This window comes from Micromys minutus (genome assembly GCF_963924665.1).
Source record: "Micromys minutus genome assembly, chromosome: 2".
In the NCBI taxonomy this organism is placed as follows: domain Eukaryota; kingdom Metazoa; phylum Chordata; class Mammalia; order Rodentia; family Muridae; genus Micromys; species Micromys minutus.
The window spans coordinates 52,866,212-52,886,966 of NC_137971.1; the positions used below are offsets into that span (position 1 = coordinate 52,866,212).

General features: G+C 45.9%; 1 protein-coding gene across 1 annotated transcript; it reads right to left on the bottom strand.

Moving 5' to 3' along the window:
* Positions 1-3,120: 3,120 nt before the first annotated feature.
* MRPL11 (mitochondrial ribosomal protein L11) lies at positions 3,121-5,807 on the bottom strand. Its single transcript, XM_080912728.1, has 5 exons — positions 5,623-5,807; positions 5,189-5,284; positions 4,722-4,815; positions 4,478-4,637; positions 3,121-3,369 (listed from the first exon to the last, which is right to left on the bottom strand). Exons 1-5 carry the CDS (start codon positions 5,743-5,745, stop codon positions 3,264-3,266), a joined length of 579 nt encoding a protein of 192 aa, XP_080768854.1. The 5' UTR covers positions 5,746-5,807; the 3' UTR covers positions 3,121-3,263.
* Positions 5,808-20,755: the final 14,948 nt, after the last annotated feature.

Genomic DNA, 20,755 nt, shown 5'->3' on the forward strand with positions numbered 1-20,755 from the left:
TTCTGGTGTGTCTGAAGATAGCTACAGTGTACTCATATCCACAGAATAAATACATCTTTAAAAAGAAGAAGAAGAGGGGTAAAAATGTTGTAAAAGCCAGAGGGCCATGAAGTTTACTATGAGATGTGTCTTCTAGTAACCTCAGAAGCTATACCCAAGTCTCCCCAACATGACTGCCTAAACCAGAGCCAAACAAAGACAACACAACAGACATACCAAGGTGGATGTGGGAAAGCCTGTGAGGTTCAACCTGACACAAACAATCAAAGGCAACTAAAGAATGCTAAGAGTCTTCTCTAGGGACAAGCACGTCAATTTGTTATCCAGTACCAAGTGGTCAGACCCTGAAAATGTACATACAAGTAACATAGTACAGACTGAACTGGTTATATTTAGAAATATGTATGTATATGCATATATGCAAATAATAACTGATGAAAAAAGAGGCCATGAATGTAAAAGAGCAAAGAGGGGAATATGAGAGGATTGGGAGGGGGAAATAATGTAATTATATTAGTCTCAACAATAATATATATATACACACACACACACACACACACACACACATTAGATTCTTCAATGTAATAAAACAGTATTAGCAAACAATGTTTAACTATTAATACTATGTGAAAAATTGACTAAACTGTTGTCTAAAATGTTGACAAACAAAAAATGTCCAGCCTGTAACAATAATGTCCAGCCTGTTACAATAATGTCCAGCCTGTAACAATAATGTCCAGCCTGTAACAATAATGTCCAGCCTGTTACAATAATGTCCAGCCTGTAACAATAATGTCCAGCCTGTTACAATAACGTCCAGCCTGTTACAATAACGTCCAGCCTGTAACAATAACGTCCAGTCTGTTACAATAACATCCAGCCTGTAACAATAATGTCCAGCCTGTTACAATAATGTCCAGCCTGTAACAATAATGTCCAGGCTGTTACAATAATGTCCAGCCTGTAACAATAATGTCCAGCCTGTAACAATAATGTCCAGCCTGTAACAATAATGTCCAGCCTGTAACAATAATGTCCAGCCTGTAGCACATGGCAAACACAAATTTCATCTTCCCTGTCACTTCTGCCTCTCTTCTGAGAGAACACTTGATGTTCTGAAAAATGGGGAAACAGGTCAAGGGTCCTCAAGGACTTCTCAGGCAAGCATCTACTGGAACGTCACTTACGCGGGTCTAGGGCTGTGATTCAGGTGTTCTCCCTGACCCAAGGTAGATTGAGAACTTGTTAGAGGCAGAGCTGAGAGCAACACAGCTCTGGCTCTGGTTGGATAAGGCCCTGGATTTCATCTCCACTGCATAAAAAACCAAAAAAACCCAGCAGGTTTTGTTTTAAAGATATATTTATTATATACACAGTGTTTTGCCTGCATGCATACCCGCAGGCCAGAAGAAGGCACCAGATCTTATTATAGATGGTTGTGAGCTACCATGTGGTTGCTGGGAACTGAACTCAGGACCTTTGGAAGAGCAGCTAATGCTCTTAACCACTGAGCTATCTCTCTAGTCCCCAAATGGCAAGTTTTTAAAGAGCAAATAAATAACCAACGTTAGTAAGGACCTGGGTGTGATAATGCACCCTTTAACCCAAGCACTGAGAAGCAGAGGCAGGCAGACCTTTGGGGCCAGCCTGGTGTGTATAGCCAGCCAGTTTCAGGCCAGCCGAGGATACAGAATGAGATCCTGCTTCAAAAACAAAACATGTGAACTCAGTAGGGAGGCCAGTGGTTGCCCCTACTTCTAGGTATAACCCTATCTATGATCTTCATTCTCTGACAGGATCCTGTTTCTTAGGTAGAAACTCACCAACATTTATACTAAGGAATGATGAGCAACATGCCCAAGCCTTTAGTGTCTGTGGACCCCACCAACTCTGCCTTCTCTTGTCCCTGAGGGAAGAACACAGCATAAACTGTTTTGAAATGCTGGGGATAGAAAACGGGGCTTTGCATAAGCAGCAGCTCTCCCAGGACACCCCATCTTCAACCCTGAACATAGGATCTCTCCCTGGCCTCCACTCCCATTGTACCTACTCAGAGCCTGAATGTTGTGCCACATTCCCCAGAGGCTCATGTGCTGAACAATGCGGTAGGTGGTGGAGTCCTTAAGAAGTGGGGTCTATGCCCTGTATGGTGGTACACACCTTTAATTCCAGCAGTTTGGGAGGCAGAGGCAAGTGGATTCCTGTGAGTTCAAGGACATCCAGAGTTGCATAGTGAGATCCTATCTCAAAAGGGGGGAGTCGGGGGTGGTGAGGTGGCTCAGCAGTTAAGACCACTTATTTGTTTGCTCTTACAGAGAACCGAGGTTCAAGTCCCAGCATTCACATACTGGTTCACAACTACCCATAAATCCAGTTCCAGGGGGGCTGGAGAGATGGCTCAGCAGTTAAGAGCACTGACTACTCTTCCAGAGGTCATGAGTTCAATTCCCAGCAACCACATGGCAGCTCACAACCATCTGTAATGGGATCTGGTGCCCTCTTCTGGTGTGTGTATTTGAAGACAACTACAGTGTACTCATATATGTTAAATAAATAGTATTTTTTAAAAAAATCCAGTTCCAGGGGATCCAATACCCTCTTCTAACAGACACTAAGCATACATATGGTGCACATACATACATGCAGGCAAAACAGTCACATATAAAAGAAAATGAATAAATCCAAGTTTTAAGTGTGGTGTAGTGGAGGGTGCTGGGAATCCAACCTTCATTAATGTTGGCTTTAAGGAGGGGACTGTTCCAGGTGAGGCTACCTCACACAGATGGCCCTATACATGTGACTATTCCCACTTTACCATGCTGTGATGCAGCCAAGTGAGCCCTTGAGAGACACCAGAACCATGAACCAGAAGACAAATAAATACCTTTTCTTTATAAAGTACCGAGCTTTGGTTATTTTGATATAACAATACCAGGCTGACCAAGCCACTGGGTATGATAACTTGCTTGGTTGAGCCGCCTGTGTTCACACAAGGAGAAGCATTAAGATTCCTGTTCACTTGTGGGACAGCTCACACCTGTGAAGGCTGCTAACTGTCAGTATTAGTCCCCATCTCTGAGGTCCCAGGAAAGAAGTTGAGAGTTTATGACAAAGGATGTTTATTCAGGCTTGATCCCTAGGCACAGCATATGTATAGAGATATGTCTGGAAACTATAAATCCAGTTGCCATGGAGTCCTTTGGCTCAGCTTCCTCAGTGGGCCCCCTTCTCAGCCTCTCACTTCAGAGTGTAGAAGGTTGAGGTCACTTCTTTGCAGCTTCTGCCTGGGCTGCCAAATCTGTCTCTTTCTGAGCAGCCAAAAACACAGCTCGTTCCTTCTGGAATGCTGCCAGTTCCTCTGCAGTGAGGCTACAGGTAGAGACAGGTGGTCAGTGAGGGTGGGTCCTGGCGCTGACCCCAGCTGCCTTGCCCACCTCCCTCCCTGTACTTTCCGACTTTCATAACTCTGCTCATGTGATTTCTCTGCCTGGAACCACAGCCCACACACCCTACCTTCCTCTACCATAACCTCTACCCTAAAGTCCTACTTAACCTGTGGCCTCTACTAGACCATTGGGATTGAGCCACAAACACTTCAAACGAGGGAGTCACAGATGTACATACTTTAAGGATTTGAAAAAACATCCGGGTGGACTGTGTTCTAACCTCACCCCGTGAGGAACAGCTGACACTAGCAGCACACGGCCGGTGATGACTGTCCCAGCTCCTGTCTCTGCTGTGCTCTGGGCCAAATACTCTCCTACTTGACAAGTTACCTCAAAGAAACAATTCTTGAGATCATGTAAAGTCGGCTGACTGGGGTGGTTGTTGGCCTCAGGATTGAGTCTGAATGTACAACAACTCAAAAGGCCCTTTGGTCTGGTCCCTCCCTCAGGCCATATCCCATCTGACTCAGACAAGACTCCTAGACCACCATGAACTTAGCTGTAGCTCCTTACCTCTCATTGTTCCCTGCAATTTTTCCACTTTTTGGAACATTTGCTTTTATCCTCCTTTTTCTGGTCTTGGTGTCACCTCACTCAGAGTCGTCAATGACACCACAGGTAAAGGCAGGGACTCTCCTCTCTGCTCTCATGACATCCACTGATTTTACAACATTGACCACCTATCAGCCTCAGCCTCTATGTATGGATCTGCCTCTAGTTTAGGACTACACATCTCTCCAGAGTGGTCAAGCACTACTGTTCCTTCCTGGTTCTATCCAGTGTCCTCACCATGTCTAGTACAGAAAAGGTGCTCATCCATGATCAAGGGTGAGGCTTCAACAACATCCTTCTTCTAGAATCTGCTAGAAATGTCTGAAAATGTCACCATGAAGGTTAACATGCATAACTAGAACACTCTATGAATTTAAAACCTGAGTATTTATTTCACTGTAACAGGCCTTCTCAGCTTTACTCCCCAATCAAGCACTTCCCGGGTTTCCGTTGTACCCCATTCCTCTCAAGGTACTCACTCCTTCACCACACGAATGCCCAGGGAACGGGCAGATCCAATGATGGACCGGACAACAGAAGACAGGGGCACATCTTGCATGACAAAAGCATCGTCCTTAGCTTTGACACAGGCAATCTCATATATGTGCTTCAAACTCACCAGACCTGCCACCTCTTTCCCTGGGAAGAAGGAACAAGTTATTCTTCAAGCACCACTGTTTCTCTCGATACACCAGAATCTGAGGTGCCCACTGTAGTCCTTACCCGTTTGCCGGGCCCCCTTCTCAATCCCGGCAGCTGCCTTCAAAAAGTAGGAAATAGTAGGCTGCCCAATCTTGAGCTCAAATGTTCTGTCGGGCTTAACAGAAAAGGATACATGAGAGTTTCTTGATTTTTCTATCCGGTCCAAGACATTTCTAATTTCCCTTAACTTCTCCCATCAACTTGCATTCCTGTGGCATCCTCTTTAACACCACAGAGGACAGAAAAAGCAAATCTACGGCACACATCCCTGTCATTTTTATTTCTAGACCAACTCTCCTCTAGAAGCCCCAGTGAGATGAGAGATAAGAACCACAAGTTGGCAGAATCAAGCTAGTTCAGAGAAATTATTAGCTAGGCTTCTGTGTAAATTAGAAGTGGAAGTTGGCAACCAAGTTAGGGACAGAGAAGCAACCAGGGTGAGTAGTTTCAAGTGACAAGGAAGCATATGAAAGAACGAGTCTCTGTACCTTTATAAAAATTTTTGTAGGCAAGGGAATGCCTTCTTTGATGTCCTTTGTCTTCTCGTTGAACTCTTTGCAGAACTGGTTGATAGAGACACCTCGCTATGAGGAAAGCATATACAAAGGTAACTATGGGAGCTGAATGCTTCCTACCAACCAGGAGCCACAGTCCCGTCCCCCCTTCATTTTCATTTCTTTGTGTTCCTATATTTCTTCTACCCAGGTTCAACTACAGCTTTGGGTGCCAGGCAATTCGTCCACAAGGTGCTACTTAATCAGCAACTAGCCAACTTGGGGGTCATGGATGCTGAGGTCAAAAGAGGGTACGTAAGTAATACAAGGACATAAGGCCTGAAGGTGTGAATAGCGGAGACTCGTTTATAAAGGAGGCCTCCCCGGCTCCAGAACAGTCTCCCACGTCTCCCAGGCCGACACCGCACCTGACCCAGGATGGGACCTAGTGGAGGCCCAGGAATAGCTTGGCCTGCTCGCACGATGGACCGGATGACGCCGCCGGCCTCGGGCTTCTTGAGGGCCCGGGTCGCCCGGCTTAGCTTCGACATAATGTAAGATTTCAATCTTAGTTCGCCTCGGAGAAGCAAAGAACTACGGTCTGAGCGCTGTCATTTTGGGTCAGAGGTCAAGGGCCCTTGTGTTGGGCTAGGGTAAGTGAGGCCAAAAAGAAGCAGTCTTGTTTCAGGCATACAGCTCTCCAACTAAAGACGAGTTACGGGATTTAGAAATGAATTGAACTTTGCGCTCTGAAGGCAGGAAGAGAAACTATACGGTTTCAGTGCACACATTCCCTCAGCAGTGCCCACAGGCATCACCTTAGACAGCTAAACAGGAATGCGGGACTTTGCGTCTCCGCACAGCATTGTGGGTATGTAGTTTCAGCTCTTTACCCTGCGCTTGCTCTTGGCTGTGCTCTGGGTTGCCATCTGCTGGACAGTGATATCTTAGTGTTTGAAATGGAGCAAGTTAGTCAAAGTGGGAGTCCCTTGAGTCCTTTGTTTCTTCTTGTTTTGTTTTGTTTTGTTTTTACATGAAAGGCAATATGATTATAGAAACGAAACGGCAGGCTGCTGCTTTAGCTATGAACCAGACAAAGAGTTAGGGCTAGGGTCTGGTTACCGTTTCTGTTACCTATTTCATGTTCGGCACCATGGATATAGGTACCTTTCAGAATTATTGTGACAGCTCAGTAACAACACTGGAACCAAGAAGGCATTGCCGCTATCTGTACAAAGGGAAGACATCTTCCCGGCGCCTTTGAAATGCAGTCTCTGAGCCCTCATTCCAGTCAAACCTGATTTCCCACTAGCTGATTAGGCTTACTTTATTGCTTCCTTGTCTTTCATGGTTTTATTGGAAGCAGATGATTTCAGTACTTGCTTTTTAGGGAATAGCATTTGAACCAAGAGGTGTTTGAAGTCTTTGTTATCACTCCTTGGAGCAACCTTGTGTACCTAGGCACTTTGGGATAGGAATGGCCTTGGTAGGACTCTCACTGACAGACTCTCCCTGAGCACACGTGGCTGTAAAGCTCCTCCACTAATTGTAGGGTGAATGCTCCATTATTTTCTACAACAGTCCAGGATATAAGGTTTTCCAAAAGCTGATCCAGTCTCCAGACTGAGATTACTTTGAAGGAACTATCCACTAATGTTTGAGATCCTTTGGATTCCAGAATTCTCCAGTTTCTCTTCCTTCCTTCCTTCCTTCCTTCCTTCCTTCCTTCCTTCCTTCCTTCCTTCCTTCCTTCCTTCCTTCCTTCCTTCCTCATTTCTTTCTTTCCTCCTCCTCCTTTTAACAATTCCTCTCCAGCCAACCAGGCAGCCTGTTATGTAGCATACCTACCTCTCTGGATTCAATCATCTTCCTCTAAACCACCTCCCACAATCCTCCACTTTTTATTTTCCTCTTCCATTTCCTTGTGTGTGCAATGTTTTTGCATGTATGTAGGTGAATTGCGTAGGTGCATTTGCACATGTGTGCACACACAGAAGGCTAAGGTTGATGTTAAGATCCTCTTCCATCGCTCTTTCAAGGTAGGGTCTCTTATTCAAACCGAGAGCTTGCCAATATGGTCCATCTTGTTAACCAGCTTGCTCTGGGGTTCTTATTTTGGCCTGAAATTACAGGGAAGTCACTATGCCCAGATGGCATTTATCTGGGTTTCTTAAGATCTAGCCTCTGGCCCTGACTCTTTTGCAAGAAACACTTTAATCACTGAGCCATCTCCTAACCCCATCCCACTGCTGTTTTTGAAATGTTCGGGGCTGGAGAGATGTCTCAGCGGTTAAGAGCACTGACTGCTGTTCCAGAGGTCCTGAGTTCAATTCCCAGCAACCACATGGTGGCTCACAACCATCTGTAATGGCATCTGATGCTCTCTTCTGGTGTGTCTGAAGACAGTTACAGTGTACTCACACACATAAATAAATAAACAATTCTTTTAAAAAGTTGAAAAGAAAAAAGGAAACTTTCATAGACTTGAACGTCTCCACAACCTGCTGCAAAGAAAGGTCCTTTGTGTAGGGATCTAAAGGCCTCATTTTTATCACCATGAAGTCCCTGAGCCAGTGCTGTGGTGTTGGCAGGAGTAGTATGTCACCCTAAGAGACACCCCAGCCACTCGATAGAAAAGGGACCCAGCAGCTTCAAGTCCCTGAAAGTTCCTTTGCATCCTCCAGCATAAGTCTGACTACTTTGTTACTCTGAGCCAGAACCACACAGCCAAACTGTTCCTGAATTTTTATTCCTTGTAAACTGAGCAGTTACAAGTGTTCATTGCGGTGAGATGTGTGATTCTGTGTGATTTGTTATCCTACAATAAATAGCTGTTGTATGATTTTTATGAGGAGTTTAAGGTGGCGCCAACAGCCTGAAGGACTCAATGGCATGTTGATGTGTGGGTGAGTTTATTATGGGTAATTTACTGGGCAGTAGATAATTAAGGACAACTGTATTTTCCCGAAGGTTACCACTCTCCACTTAGCACGATTCTATTTTATATGATCATAAGTCTACAATAAAATCAATGAATTAATATAAACTGGAGCTAGCAAGATTGCAGTGGCTGCTTTTCCAGAGGACCCAGGTTTGATTCCCAGTCCTAAGTAAATCCAGTTCCAGGGGATCAGATCCCCTTTTCTGACTTCTGTAGGCACCAGGTACACACATGATGTGTAGACATACATGTAAGCAGCACACATGGACATGCAACTGGATATGATCAAACACACTTGTTTTTGTTTTATTGTGTTTGTTTGTTTGTTTGAAACACCGTTTCTCTGTGTAGCCCTGACTTTCCTAGAACTCACCATGTAGACCAAGCTGACCTCTAACTCTGCCTCTGCCTTCATAATGCTGGGATTAAAGGTGCGCACCACTATGTCCAGCTATGGTACACACTTTTAATCCCAGCACTTGTGAGATAGAGGCAAGCAGATCTTTATGTGTCTATATAGTGACTAGCAAGACAGCCAGAACTGCTACATCAACACTTCCCCAAAAGAAAACTCATTCACCAGGATGCTCTACTTAGGGGCTCACGGAATCTTATGAATGACATAGGCTGGGACTGTCGTCTTCTCTGGTGGTGTTAGGGCTGACAACTTTTCTTCCTGTTAGCTACTGGCTGAAAGCCATTAGCTCTTTGACAATTTTTTTTCTTTGTTTTGTTTTGTTTTGTGTTTTTGAGATAGGATCTCACTATGTGGCCTTGAATTCACAGTTTTTCTTGCCTTGGCTTCTCAGGTGCTAGGATCAAAGGTGTGTGCCAGCACACCTGGCTTTACCTCTGGTTTTTGTTTGTTTGTTTGTTTTTTAATACCTGGAGCCCCTTGTTATATCAGGATTGGTGAAGGCAATTTGGAAATAAAAGAGACCCAGACAGCCTTTCCAGAAGCAGAATTTCCTTTCATCAGAACAATGAGAGAGACTTTTAGGTACTTAACCCTTGTTCCTGACAACAGCAGCTCCCTTCCTCAATGAGGAGGACTCTTTCAAGACAAGTGCTTAGGTACACGATTACACCATGTGCATGACCTCATCAACTTTTCCTATACTTTTGGTCAGAAGCAAGTAACATCTCTCACACTCAAGGTGCAGGAACTGTACAAGGGAGTGGGTACCAGAGAGCAAAGGCTGTGGGGGCTGCCTGAAGACCCTGTCTCAGATAGCCTTTAGGATACTGTCAGTAAATCTCTGATGGCCTTTGGCAGGGCTGACAGTCAAGACTAAAAGGAAATGAATCCATCACTGGATCTCAGGACAAGCAAATGTAGCAACACTGTCACCCATGACAATGTACAAGTGGATGTGCCTGAGGTACTGTGAGACTTGGCACGGGAGTTCCTACGAGAAAATTTGAAAGTATCGCCCCATTTTGATTCTTGCTTAGTTTAAATATTAGATGTGAGCTGCTAAAGGCAGAGCCAAACTAAAGAGAAGTAAGATTGAGAAATTCCTGGCTCTCCAGCCCTCAAACAGCATCTGGGAAAAGATAAAGAAGGAGAAAAAGAAGAGGAGGAGGAAGAGGAAGAAGAAGAGAAACAGGAGAAGGAAGAGGAGGAAGAGGAACAGGAAGAGGAGGAAGAGAAACAGGAAGAGGAAGAGAAGAAGAGGAAGAAGAGGAGGAGGAGAGGAAGAAGAGGAGGAGGAAGAGGAGAAGGAGGAGGACGAGGAAAAAAGATTATTTTCAATTGTGACAGGAAATTGATGTCAAGACTATGAGGACTGGGCTGGATGCCACCCGTAATCCTGTTATTTGGGAGGCAGAGGCAGAAGATAAGGCGGTCAAAGTCATTCTTAGCTTTACAGTGAGTTCTAGTCAGAATAGGCTATGTTTGAGGCCCTGTAATAGGCCTGGCAGAAATGAAGATATTTCAAAGAGAAATCTGTAATTCTCAATTTGACTATCAGACTATTAAAACATTTGACCCAAAAGACATGGAATTGTTCCCCAAGAACTTCATGCAGGGAGAAGGAAAAGGCATCAGTTAGAGGGGAACTGACCTCCCAATAAGAGATTTCACTAAGTTCTCATCTTCCAGACCACCTTCCATGAGGAGACTGAAGCCCAGATGATGTTGGCCGGGTGGGGGTGGGGTGAAACCCGATTGGGATGGGTCACACGTGCATGCATCTCCTTGCTCCTCTATTTCAATTTCAATCTCATTTCAGGACTCAAAATAGAGACTTGAGGGCTTCAGTGGAGTTCTTTGTCCCTATCCCCAGTGTGGCTAACATTGAATAAATCTTCGTTGCCTTTCCATGTTTAATTGGTTTATTGAGGATGGGTGGCTGGACCTGACTTGAGGCACCCTGTGAACTGTCAAATAGCCAAGACCAAAAAAACTAAACGGAGAAAAAAGAAAGTAGATAATATAATAAACACCTGTGATTTTATTTGATGTATTTAATGGTACTGGGAGCTTGAATTTAGGCCTTACACACCAGGCACTTCATCACTGGGCTGTGTCCCACCTTTCTTTTCCACTTTTTATCACGAGACTCACTCTCACTAAATTTCCCAGGGTGGCCTGGAATGTCTCTATCTTGGGCAGGCATGGAATTGCCATCCCCCTGCTTCAGCCTCTCAGGTGAATAACTGGGATGGTAGCGCTGTGCCGCTGGTGCGGGCGTAAGTGCTTCTTACTTCAGTTGTTAAATTCGTTGTTTTAAGACAAGGTCTCACTATGCCACCCAGGTTAGCCTTGAACTCACAGAGACCCACCCGCTTCTGCCTTCTTGTGCCTTCCAAGTGTGTACAAAAACAAAAGTTCGGTTTGGACATTTTGTTTGTTTGCTTGTTTTAAGACGGAGTCATACTACACACGTCAGAAGGCATGGACTCACTGTGTGGACCAGGGTGGTCTCCAGCTCACAATCCTTCAAGTTCAGCTTCTCTAGAGCTAGGATTCGGGGCATGCACCACCTCACTGTAACTATCATGTCAGAAGGGAAGATATTTTAGGTAGAGATACTTGTCCTATCAAACTATTAAAATAGTGGACTCCAAACAATTACAATTTCTCCAGGAATCTTTTGCTAGAAGAAGGGAAAGGCTGAAGCCTGGAGCCTGCCTGCCTCCCATGAGGAGATTTTATGGAGTTCTGACAAGTTATCAGGTCACCTGGCAGGACAGATCTGACCCTCCACATTATGTGTCAGTGCTGGGTGGGGACAAACCTTGACCAGGACCACTTAGTCACGAATATCTCTTGCCCTATATTTAAACCTAAACCTCATGGTAGTACTTGAAGCTTGGACTTGAGAGTCACTGTTTCTTTCCTTAATGTGGTCACATGGATAAGTCTTCTTTCTGTACTTTTTTACTGTTATTTTTCTTTTTAGTTAGCATGTTGAGGGAGGAGGACAGAGTCTAGATTACTGGAACTGCCAGGAGCCCAGATTCTAAAAGTTTCAGTAACAGCACCTGGCTGATGCTGTTATAAAGCAGTTAATAAGTAATACAGTCAGACGCTGAGCTGAGCTGTTCCCAGCAATATTTGTGTTTAATCGTCACTGTGACCTCCCATGGGGCATCAGACAAGCCATTTGCAGAAACCTTTGCATTTTCAGTGTAAAAGGGAGATATAAATTATAACATCCATCATCTTCTAAAAACAGAATTCAGCCAAGTTTTTAAGGGTCCATCCATCAACAGTTTTAGACTGGAGAACTCTTCGACATCGCACAAGTACCCAGTCTTGGGTATCTTTGACAACAGGCACATACAACAAGTTAAGAGGCATGACTACATAACAACAAAAGCATTCTTCACAGTGGGTGGAGAGATTGTTCAGTGGTTACAGAGGACCAGAGTCCAGTTCCAACACCCACACCAGGCAGATCAAAATCATCTGTAACTCCAGCTCTTGGGGGATTCAACTTCTCTGGCCTCTGAGGTGCCCACATTCCTGTGAGCATGTCCACACAATGTGTACACATAATTAACAATAATACAAACATTTAAAAAGTATTATATACAAAAGCAGGCAACACGGTGGACTTGCTTTGTCTGCTGTAGTTTCTCAGGCCGGTTCTGCAATAGGACACCCTCTTTTCATCCTTTTGATACCTCTTGGGGGACAGCATAGCTCAGTTCATTTTGACTTTTCCAGTCGTTTCTGATTTCAACTGGGTCTTCTTTATTTTAATTTTTTGTTGTCTTAACCCCCCACACACATATTGTGTCAACTGGTGTGTGTCCTGAAGGTGTGTCCCTGTATTCCCAATTATTAATGTCTCCTCAATAGCCCATGAGTCTTTTTGGTTACCTTGTCTTTGTGACTTATGTGACAAGCTATCCTGTATCTGGTATGATGGGGATTTATAAGCCCCTATTACATTTTGGTCCTGCAGTTCAAATTGACTTATAGAGATTGGCAGATGCCTTTCATGTGCTCAGGCATAGATCAGAGAATCAACATTAGGTGACTTGTGCACAACACACATTTCATACAGGTGTTAATACATAAGCATCCCTACAGTATTTGTTTTAAAAGTTTGTGTGCTTTCAGAACAAAATGACCAGACACCAGTGAAGTTAAAGTGGCCCTGACGAGATTCATCCCCGAGAATGCTGAGATGCGTATCTGTTCCAGCGTCCTGCCAGATCCAGATGTTTCCCAAAAATCTGCATCCAGGACAGCTTCAAAGTGGCTAGCCCCAGGTCTTCCAGCCTCACAGTCTGTCTCAGCAAGGCCTGCACTTTTCTAGATCCAGATGATCCCACCAGGACCGGACAATGAATGAAACATCCAGCTCACCCAGGACTGGGTCAGCATCCCAGTTTTCTTGGGGTCCCCAAAGATGTTGTTACCCTCAGCAACAAGAACACAGTCTAAAGAACACAAAGCCCTCATTCCTGTGAGAGGTAGGGTGGGTGGTTGTTGTCTGTTGTTGGTCAGTTAGTGAGGTTGTTTGCAGTTTGTTGTGGTCAGGGAAGGGACAAAAGAAAAGATTAGATTCAGAGATCTCTTTTTTCCTAATCCTTCTTTCTTTCTTATATCTAGTTACAGGTGAAACCAGAAGGGGAAAAGGGAAGTGAAGGGGAAATGAAGGGTGGATTTTATCTCTACTTTTAGACTAAAAAAGCAACAAGTCTCAGATACTTTAGATTAGTATGGGTTTTTATATGATGATAGAAAATTTAAAGTTATGAAGATCTATCCAGATTAACAAAAGCTAATTTAAGATGCATGTCTTTGCTTATTGTTCAACACTGAGCTACAAAAATTTAGTTAAGTAACAGCATATATTTGACAAATAAACTATATTTGATAATCATATCCTTTAATGCATTCAGAACTATACTTGCGGTTATGCAAGGTAGTAATATAGGGATAGACTTTATTTGGCCTCCTATATATGTTTTCAGCATTAAACAAAAAGTAAGTAACTAGAAACAAGCTAAGTTTGTTTATTTGGATCTAGTTTAAATAGATAGATGATCCTCAAACACTGCAGAAATCTGCAGAATATGGCACCTGAAATTTTAATAAAAAAACCTTTCATGATAGACGACACATCAGCTTCTGGCAGCACTCTTAATCTTCTCCAAAGATGATGCTGGGCACAGAAGCTTACCATCTGGAGTTTGCTTTAAATGTGGCAAAGCTGGCCATTGGGCTATAATCAACCCTTTACCTTGACTGCCGATAGCACGCCATCCAAACTGTGGGCAAGCTGGACACTGAGGAGTCAATGGTCCCACTTCCCATAGGCGAGATAGGACAGTACTCCCAGGCTCCTGCTTCACTAAAACAGTCCGTCAGATCTTCTGGGCCTGATGACTGAAGACTGATGCTCCCCACTGACACAGAGGAACCTTGGGTGACTGTCCAGTAGTCAGTAGATCCTGTCATTTTTATTAGATTTGAAGGCTGCTTTGCTCTGCACTTCCTGTTTACTCAGATGAAATTCATTCTTCTCAGGTCTCCACTGAAGTTGAAGACTAGTTATAGTTTTATCCGTTTAACAGCAGAAACCAAGGCTTCAGCTGCCTTCTCGATTCTCTTCCTGTGTAAAAATCAGGCCACGGGCCTCACTCTCCTACAGCTGTATGTCTGACTTACAGTCTACCTCATTACCAGACTCAGAAAAGATAAGAAGCCCAAGTTGTGAAGGTTTAAGAAAGTGGTTTAGGGTTTAAGAAAGTTGGTAAATGCAAGATATGAAGGTTGAAGGACACAGAATGGTGATAAGAAAGTGATTTAAGATATATATAAAGAGTGAGAGGTTTTAGATAGATACTGGAATATTTTCTTCAAAGCTGCCATATACAAATGGACTGGACATTGTAAATATAATTCTGACCCTCATAGTTCTCATAACTTCTTATTGTATATATTTTATTGATGTTAGAGATAAAGCCACTTCTTGGACTAAAAGGGGAAGACATTGGGATAACTCTCCCCCTAGAGTAAGCTATGGAATCGCTCCCACTGTGCTAATAGCTTTTTTGTATGAGAAGGAAGCCAGGCATTTGAGCAATAAAGTGCTGGGGGCTGAAGCTGAGGCACAGGAAGTGAGATCAGAATGAGAGCAGGGTAAAGAGGGAGAGCAGAGAGAGCCGCATGGAGGCTGGGAAGTCGGGCTGAGTCTGGTGGGCTAGCTGAGGGACTGCCCCAGCAAACAGGCCAACAGATTTGCACTATATGTGTGTGTGTGTGTGTGTGTGTGTGTGTGTGTGTCCATGTTTTTGTTCTTAAAGCCCAAGTGGGACCCCTGAAAGCCCTGCAATGATTTTTTGGGGTTTATTTATTTTTATGTGTATTGGTGTTTTGCTTGTATGTAGGCATGCGTACCACAAACACATCTGATGCCTGTAAAGATCAGAAGAGGACATTGGTTCCCTTGGAACTCAAGTGACTGATGGTTGTGAGCCATCATATGTGTTCTGGGGACTGAACTTGGGTCCTCTGCAAGAGCAACAAGTGTTCTTAACCATGAGCCATCTTTCCAGCACCTCAGCTCAGCACCTCAGCTCAGTATCTGTCTTCTCTCATACTTGTGGTGACCTTGTTGATCTGAGTCATAGCACTGGGGTGAGCCAGAGGCTTGGACACCAGTGTCTCAAGAACCTACCTGTTTTCCCTGTTAGATTCTACAAAGATACTTGCATTTTGCTGTTCTGCTTGTCAAATTCAGGTACCCTTTGTTGGGATTCTGTAATCCCCACCCCTCAGTTCCCTAGCAATAGCCAGGTATACCCCACCCCTCAATTACCTGGCAGTAGCCAGGTCTGCTCCGCCCCAGTGACCTGACACTATAAAAGGAGCTGCTCGACCCCCTCTTCTCTCTCTTGCTCTTGCGCTTGCAGCCTTGGCTCCCACCCCACCCCTCCTCTTACCCTTCCCTTCCTCCCTCTCCCTCCATATGCTCATGGCTGGCCTCTACTTGTCTATTCCTCTCTCTCTCTCTCTCTGTCTCTCTCTGTCTCTCTCTCTCTCTCTGCCTCTACCACCCTCTTAACTCTCCCATGACCTAAATAAACTCTATTCTGTACTATACTGTTGTGTGGCTGGTCCCTCAGAGGGAAGGAATTCCCAACATGGGCCCCCTAGAGGCATCTCCTTTGCCCCCAGGCCTCGCCGCACCTCCATGGGCCATATGCCCCCACTCTCTTCATCCTTCCCCTAACATTGGTGCTGAAACCTGGGACGTCATCTTTTCACAACACCCTTGGCCTTCTTAGCTGTGAGTCCCTTGGGGGACCTCCTAGCCTTTCTCAATCTTCTGAAGCATATAAACTCCAAGGCTTTCCATGTCAATAATAACCTTGATTAGCTATGGTGGATACAGCATACACTGCTGTCACCCTGCCCTGATGGATTCTTGACAGAGTGATACCATGTAAGGCCAGATTGCCTCTGCTTTGGATCCCCAAATCCATCTGATTGGTGATGCGTGTAATTTTAAAACTCCAAACTAGCTCTGGCTAGACTCTAGAATCAGTAGCTGCCCGTTCCTCCTTGCTTGATGCCAAAAATGGCCATCAGATCCTGAGGCTGGCTTGCTGAGCCTCCCAAACCTGTCCTTCCTGAGAATGCTCATGATCACAGACTAACCACCCCGGCTACACCAACTACCAATGACCTCTCCACAACTTCGCCCTCTCTCTTGCCCACCTAAATCTTTGCAAATGGAAAACACCAGTCAGCCTTAATATTTAATACTAGCCAGATTGTATTGGTAAATCTCCAACCCCAATAAGGTGGTGTGAAGAACACAGTACTCAGTTATAATATTTATAAACTGCAGATTTACCACCACATCACTCTGTTCCCAGCTATGAGAGCCCTTGCTACTTGTGGCTCCTCCAGGCCATGTGGTTCTGCTCCATCTTCCACTCCCTTTGTCTTCCTCTGTTTCTCCCCTTCCCCCCTCCTGCCCTGTTTCTCCCTCTTCCTTCCTCTCCCTCCTTCTCAAAAACTCCCAGCCTCACCTTTCCTTTTCACTGCCCAACCACAGGCTCTAGCCTTTTTTTTTGGCCAGTTAAAACAGGGAGCAGGTTCATATGGAATCACCTGAGTATGTGATCCCTCCTCTTCAGGGGCAGGATTAGCATCAAAATACGAATAGCACCAGGGCAATCCACAGCAGAGAAGCCTGTCTTTTCCAAGCCCACCCTCTGGCCTCCACTGTAAGCCTAAGGATGGGTCATTCAGTTCTCCCTTGTTGCTTACAAATGCCCAGCCAGGAGTTTGCTGCTGTTGCTTATTTTATTTTACGTGTCTGTGTGTGTACGTACATCCATGTGCATGCAAGTGCCCACAGAGGCCTTAAGAGGATGTCAGATCTCCTGGAGCTGGAGATGTAGGCAGTTGTGAGCTGCCTTTTTTTTTTTTTTTTTTTTTTTTTGATGCTGGGGATTAGACTGCTAAGCCATCTCTCCAGATCCTCATTTTGTCTTGAGACAACATCTTGTTTGTAACCTTGGAACTGGCTAGCCCGGAACTCACTGTGTAGACCAGGATGGCTTTGAATGTACAGAAATCCACTTGCTGATTCCTCTTGAATGCTGGAAAAAAAATTAGTGGTGTTGGAGCCCTTCCCCTCCCTACCTGGACTGCACTGGTGTCAGGTGTACCAGGAAACTGTAACCTAAAAGAAGCTTTTGAGTCTTGGCAAACTCTCAGTCCTTTACCGTACTCTGCTGTTGGGTGGTAACAATGGGAGTTCTGGTTGTTGGCTCTGTACTTGTGGAACATGGAGCTTGCCCCTCCCTCTCTGGGGCTCCATTTCCTGTATGTAAACTGAAGTCAATTATAATAGTTCTGTACATGGTCATGAGGGGCTTCTCTGGTAGACAACATGTTGGGATACAAGAGGAGGACTGCCTCCATTCTATAGGCCTTCATGAAACCATCCTCCAGTGAGGAATTTGTGTGGCTTTCTAGGTGGCATCTAGAAGGTTCTGAACAACCAATGAGGGAGTTTCTTTGGCTGCTGGGCCTCAAAACAGTTGGCAAAGGGAGTTGGTGGAGTGAATGTGGGGCTTAGAGAGTCTGGGAATTTGGGAGTGAGACTGCATTTGCCCCCTTTTAGGAGTGAGTGGGCCAACTTCCACTCATCCTCTGTGGCAGAGGTCACAGGCCACGTCCTCTGCGCATAGGTCCTTGATTTCTTTATAAAACGAATTTCAAGTCAGGGGTTAGGGCAGAGGTGTGGCTCAGCTGGTAGAGCGCTAGCCTAGCACCTATGAATCACTGTGTTTGATCCCAGACACCAAATCAGCTAGGTGTGGTGGCTCACACTGGAAATCCCAACACTTGGAAAGTGGAGGCAGGGGACTTAGAAGGTCATCTCCTGAGCTTGAGTTCAAGGGTAGCCTGAACCACATAGAACCCTGCCTCAAAACAAATGAACAAATTCAGGGATTAATTAGCCCCTGAGAAATTGTTCCAGACCGGGAGATACTAAGAAGAAGAGACCACATCTGAGCCTTTATCCTTTCGTCTCTAGTTCATGGCATCTCTCAAAGTCAGGACTTCCTCGGGCTTGGCGTCCCTTGCTTTTAATTCCAGCTTTGGGGAGGCAGAGGAAAGCAGCCTCGAGCTGCTCAGGAGTCCAGCCTGATGATGTGCGTGGTGAGCTCCAGGTCATTCGGGGCCGCACAGTGACAAAGTAAGGGCCTAGAGAGATGGCTCAGTGGTAAAGTGCAATGGCTGCTCTTTTAGAGGATCTGCTAACAACTGTTTGTAACTCCAGTCCCAGGGAATCCGAGTTTTTGGCCTCTGCTGGCACCAGGCAGACATACAAGTGGTGCAGACACACAGGCAAGCAAAGCATATATGTGTGTGTGTGTATGTGTGTGTATATATATGTGTGTGTGTGTGTATGTGTGTGTGTATATATATATATGTGTGTGTGTATGTATATATATATGTGTGTGTGTATGTGTGTATATATATATGTGTGTGTATATGTGTGTATGTGTGTGTGTATATATATGTGTGTGTGTGTATATGTGTGTGTATGTGTGTGTCTATATATGTGTATGTGTGTGTATATATGTTTGTGTGTGTATGTGTGTGTATATATATGTGTGTGTATATGTGTGTGTGTGTGTGTGTGTGTGTGTAAATTTTAAACAAAACAGACAACAACAAAAATAAAGTGAGAAGTTCGAGGGCTGGAGATGTTGGTAAAGTGCTTGGCGCTTGGCGAGCTGTATGAAGCCTCTCTTGGTTCCTTAGCAAGCCATTTCTGTAAATCTGTTTCATGTCGTTGGGGGCGGGGGTGATGGGACACAATTATTGTACCAGCTTCCCGGGGATTACAGGACTTAATTTTGCTCAAATTCAACCCAGAGAACCTGGTACAGACAGAAGAAAAAAAATTTTTTTTGAAAGCCTGTGGCCCTGAGGGACCGAGGACTCAAAAGTCGGCTTTCCTTTGAAGCTTTGCAAAGGATAGGAGTCGGTGCGTGTCTCTGGACACCAAGGAGCTCACTTATTGTTGCACAGAGAGAAAGTGGTTGATCTGAATTGGAAGACAGAGTTACACTCAAGACAATTGCAGTGGCTTTCCTCAGCCTCCGCGGGTGACGCACCTTCTTCCGATGTCTCTTCTAGTAGTTTCCTTCCCTCTGTTCACTCTGGGCTTCTGTAATCCCGAGGTTTCACCATATGGAAGGCGGGGTCTTGGAGCAGGAGAGGGGGGTCGTCAGTCTTAGGTTGGGAAAAGGAGCCTCTAGATTACTGGTGTGAAAGGAGGCTCCGGTCTCGGGAACCCAGGAGACCCTGGAATGAGAGTGAGATGTCTGGAGCCTGGAATAAGAGATGGGCCTTGTAGACCAAGGGGAGTGCCTCAACCAGCCAGGAGAGATAGGTACTCCCACAGTGGGAATCGCGAGCGGAACTTCTTTGGTTCCAGGGGCCGGACTCAGAAAGGGGCTAGGGTTCCTGAAAACCTCTTTAGCTTCATAGACTACAACTAGCTAGGCTAAGCCGCAGGAGGCGGAATCTAGGGGTAAGGCGGGGCCCTGTGGGGGCGGAGCCGGGGGCGGGGCGTGGGGCACGGGGTGGAGCGTGGAGGTTTGTGTGCACATCCCTCCTCCTTCGGCCCCGGGTGTCCCCGTGACGAGGCTGCACGGAGCAGCCGCGGGCCTGGCCCATCCCGCAGCAGCAGTCCCGGGGCGCAGTAGAGGTGAGGCGGGTGGGGCCCAGCAGCGCACAGGGAGCCTCGGAACGCCACTAGGTGAGGTCGGCGAGGTGGAGGGTAGAGGGGCTGTGCTGGGCGTGCGCTGGGGGCGTGTTTGAGTGTCTTGGGGTGGCGGGGTTAAGGGAGCGGGTTTGAGGGCTGGCGCCAGTGGTTGTTAGCGCGTAGGCGCGTCTCTGCCGTAGCGGGTCTTGGGTATGCTGCGCCCGTCTGGGCACTGCCCGCGGTGCTAGGGGTGTGCGGGACTGACTGCGTGCGCGCGCGTAATTGTGAGGGGCCGCCTGGTGTGTATATGCGTTGGCGCTGGGCTGTCACTGTGCCCTTCCTGAGCACGGGGTATGAGCCTGCCTCTGCGCAGACCCTCCAACGTTGGGGTTGTTAAGTAGGCAGCCTGCAGGAGACCCGCTCTGCTGCAGGGGGTGCCCGACTGGGGAGCGCCGCTCCCACAGGCCTCCCGAGACCGAAGCGGCCTGAGGACCGCAGACAGACACCTGAGGGAGGGAGGGAGGAATCTGGGGGCCTGCCTGCAGTGCCAGGTCAAGATGGGGAGACTGAGTCAGTGGGTGGTGAGAGAAAGGCAGACAGATAGAGGAAGGCAGGTGGATAGAAGAAGGGAGCAGAGTGGGGAAAGAAAAGGCAGAAAGGACGGACTGGGAGGACAGAGAGTCATTGAGGACAGACTGACAGAGGCCTAGCCCTGCAAAAAGGGCAATAAGATTAGAGTGAAGACATAGACCCAAGAACCTGACAGAGGGCGTAAATGAGTTTAAGCCAGGAATTAAGTCTGTGTCTAGAGGTAAGGTCTCTTAAATCCTGGCTTCCTCTCTGACAACCACATTCCACCCAAAGTTGGTATATTGCTCTAACCAACCAAATACTCTTCTTGCCATTTCT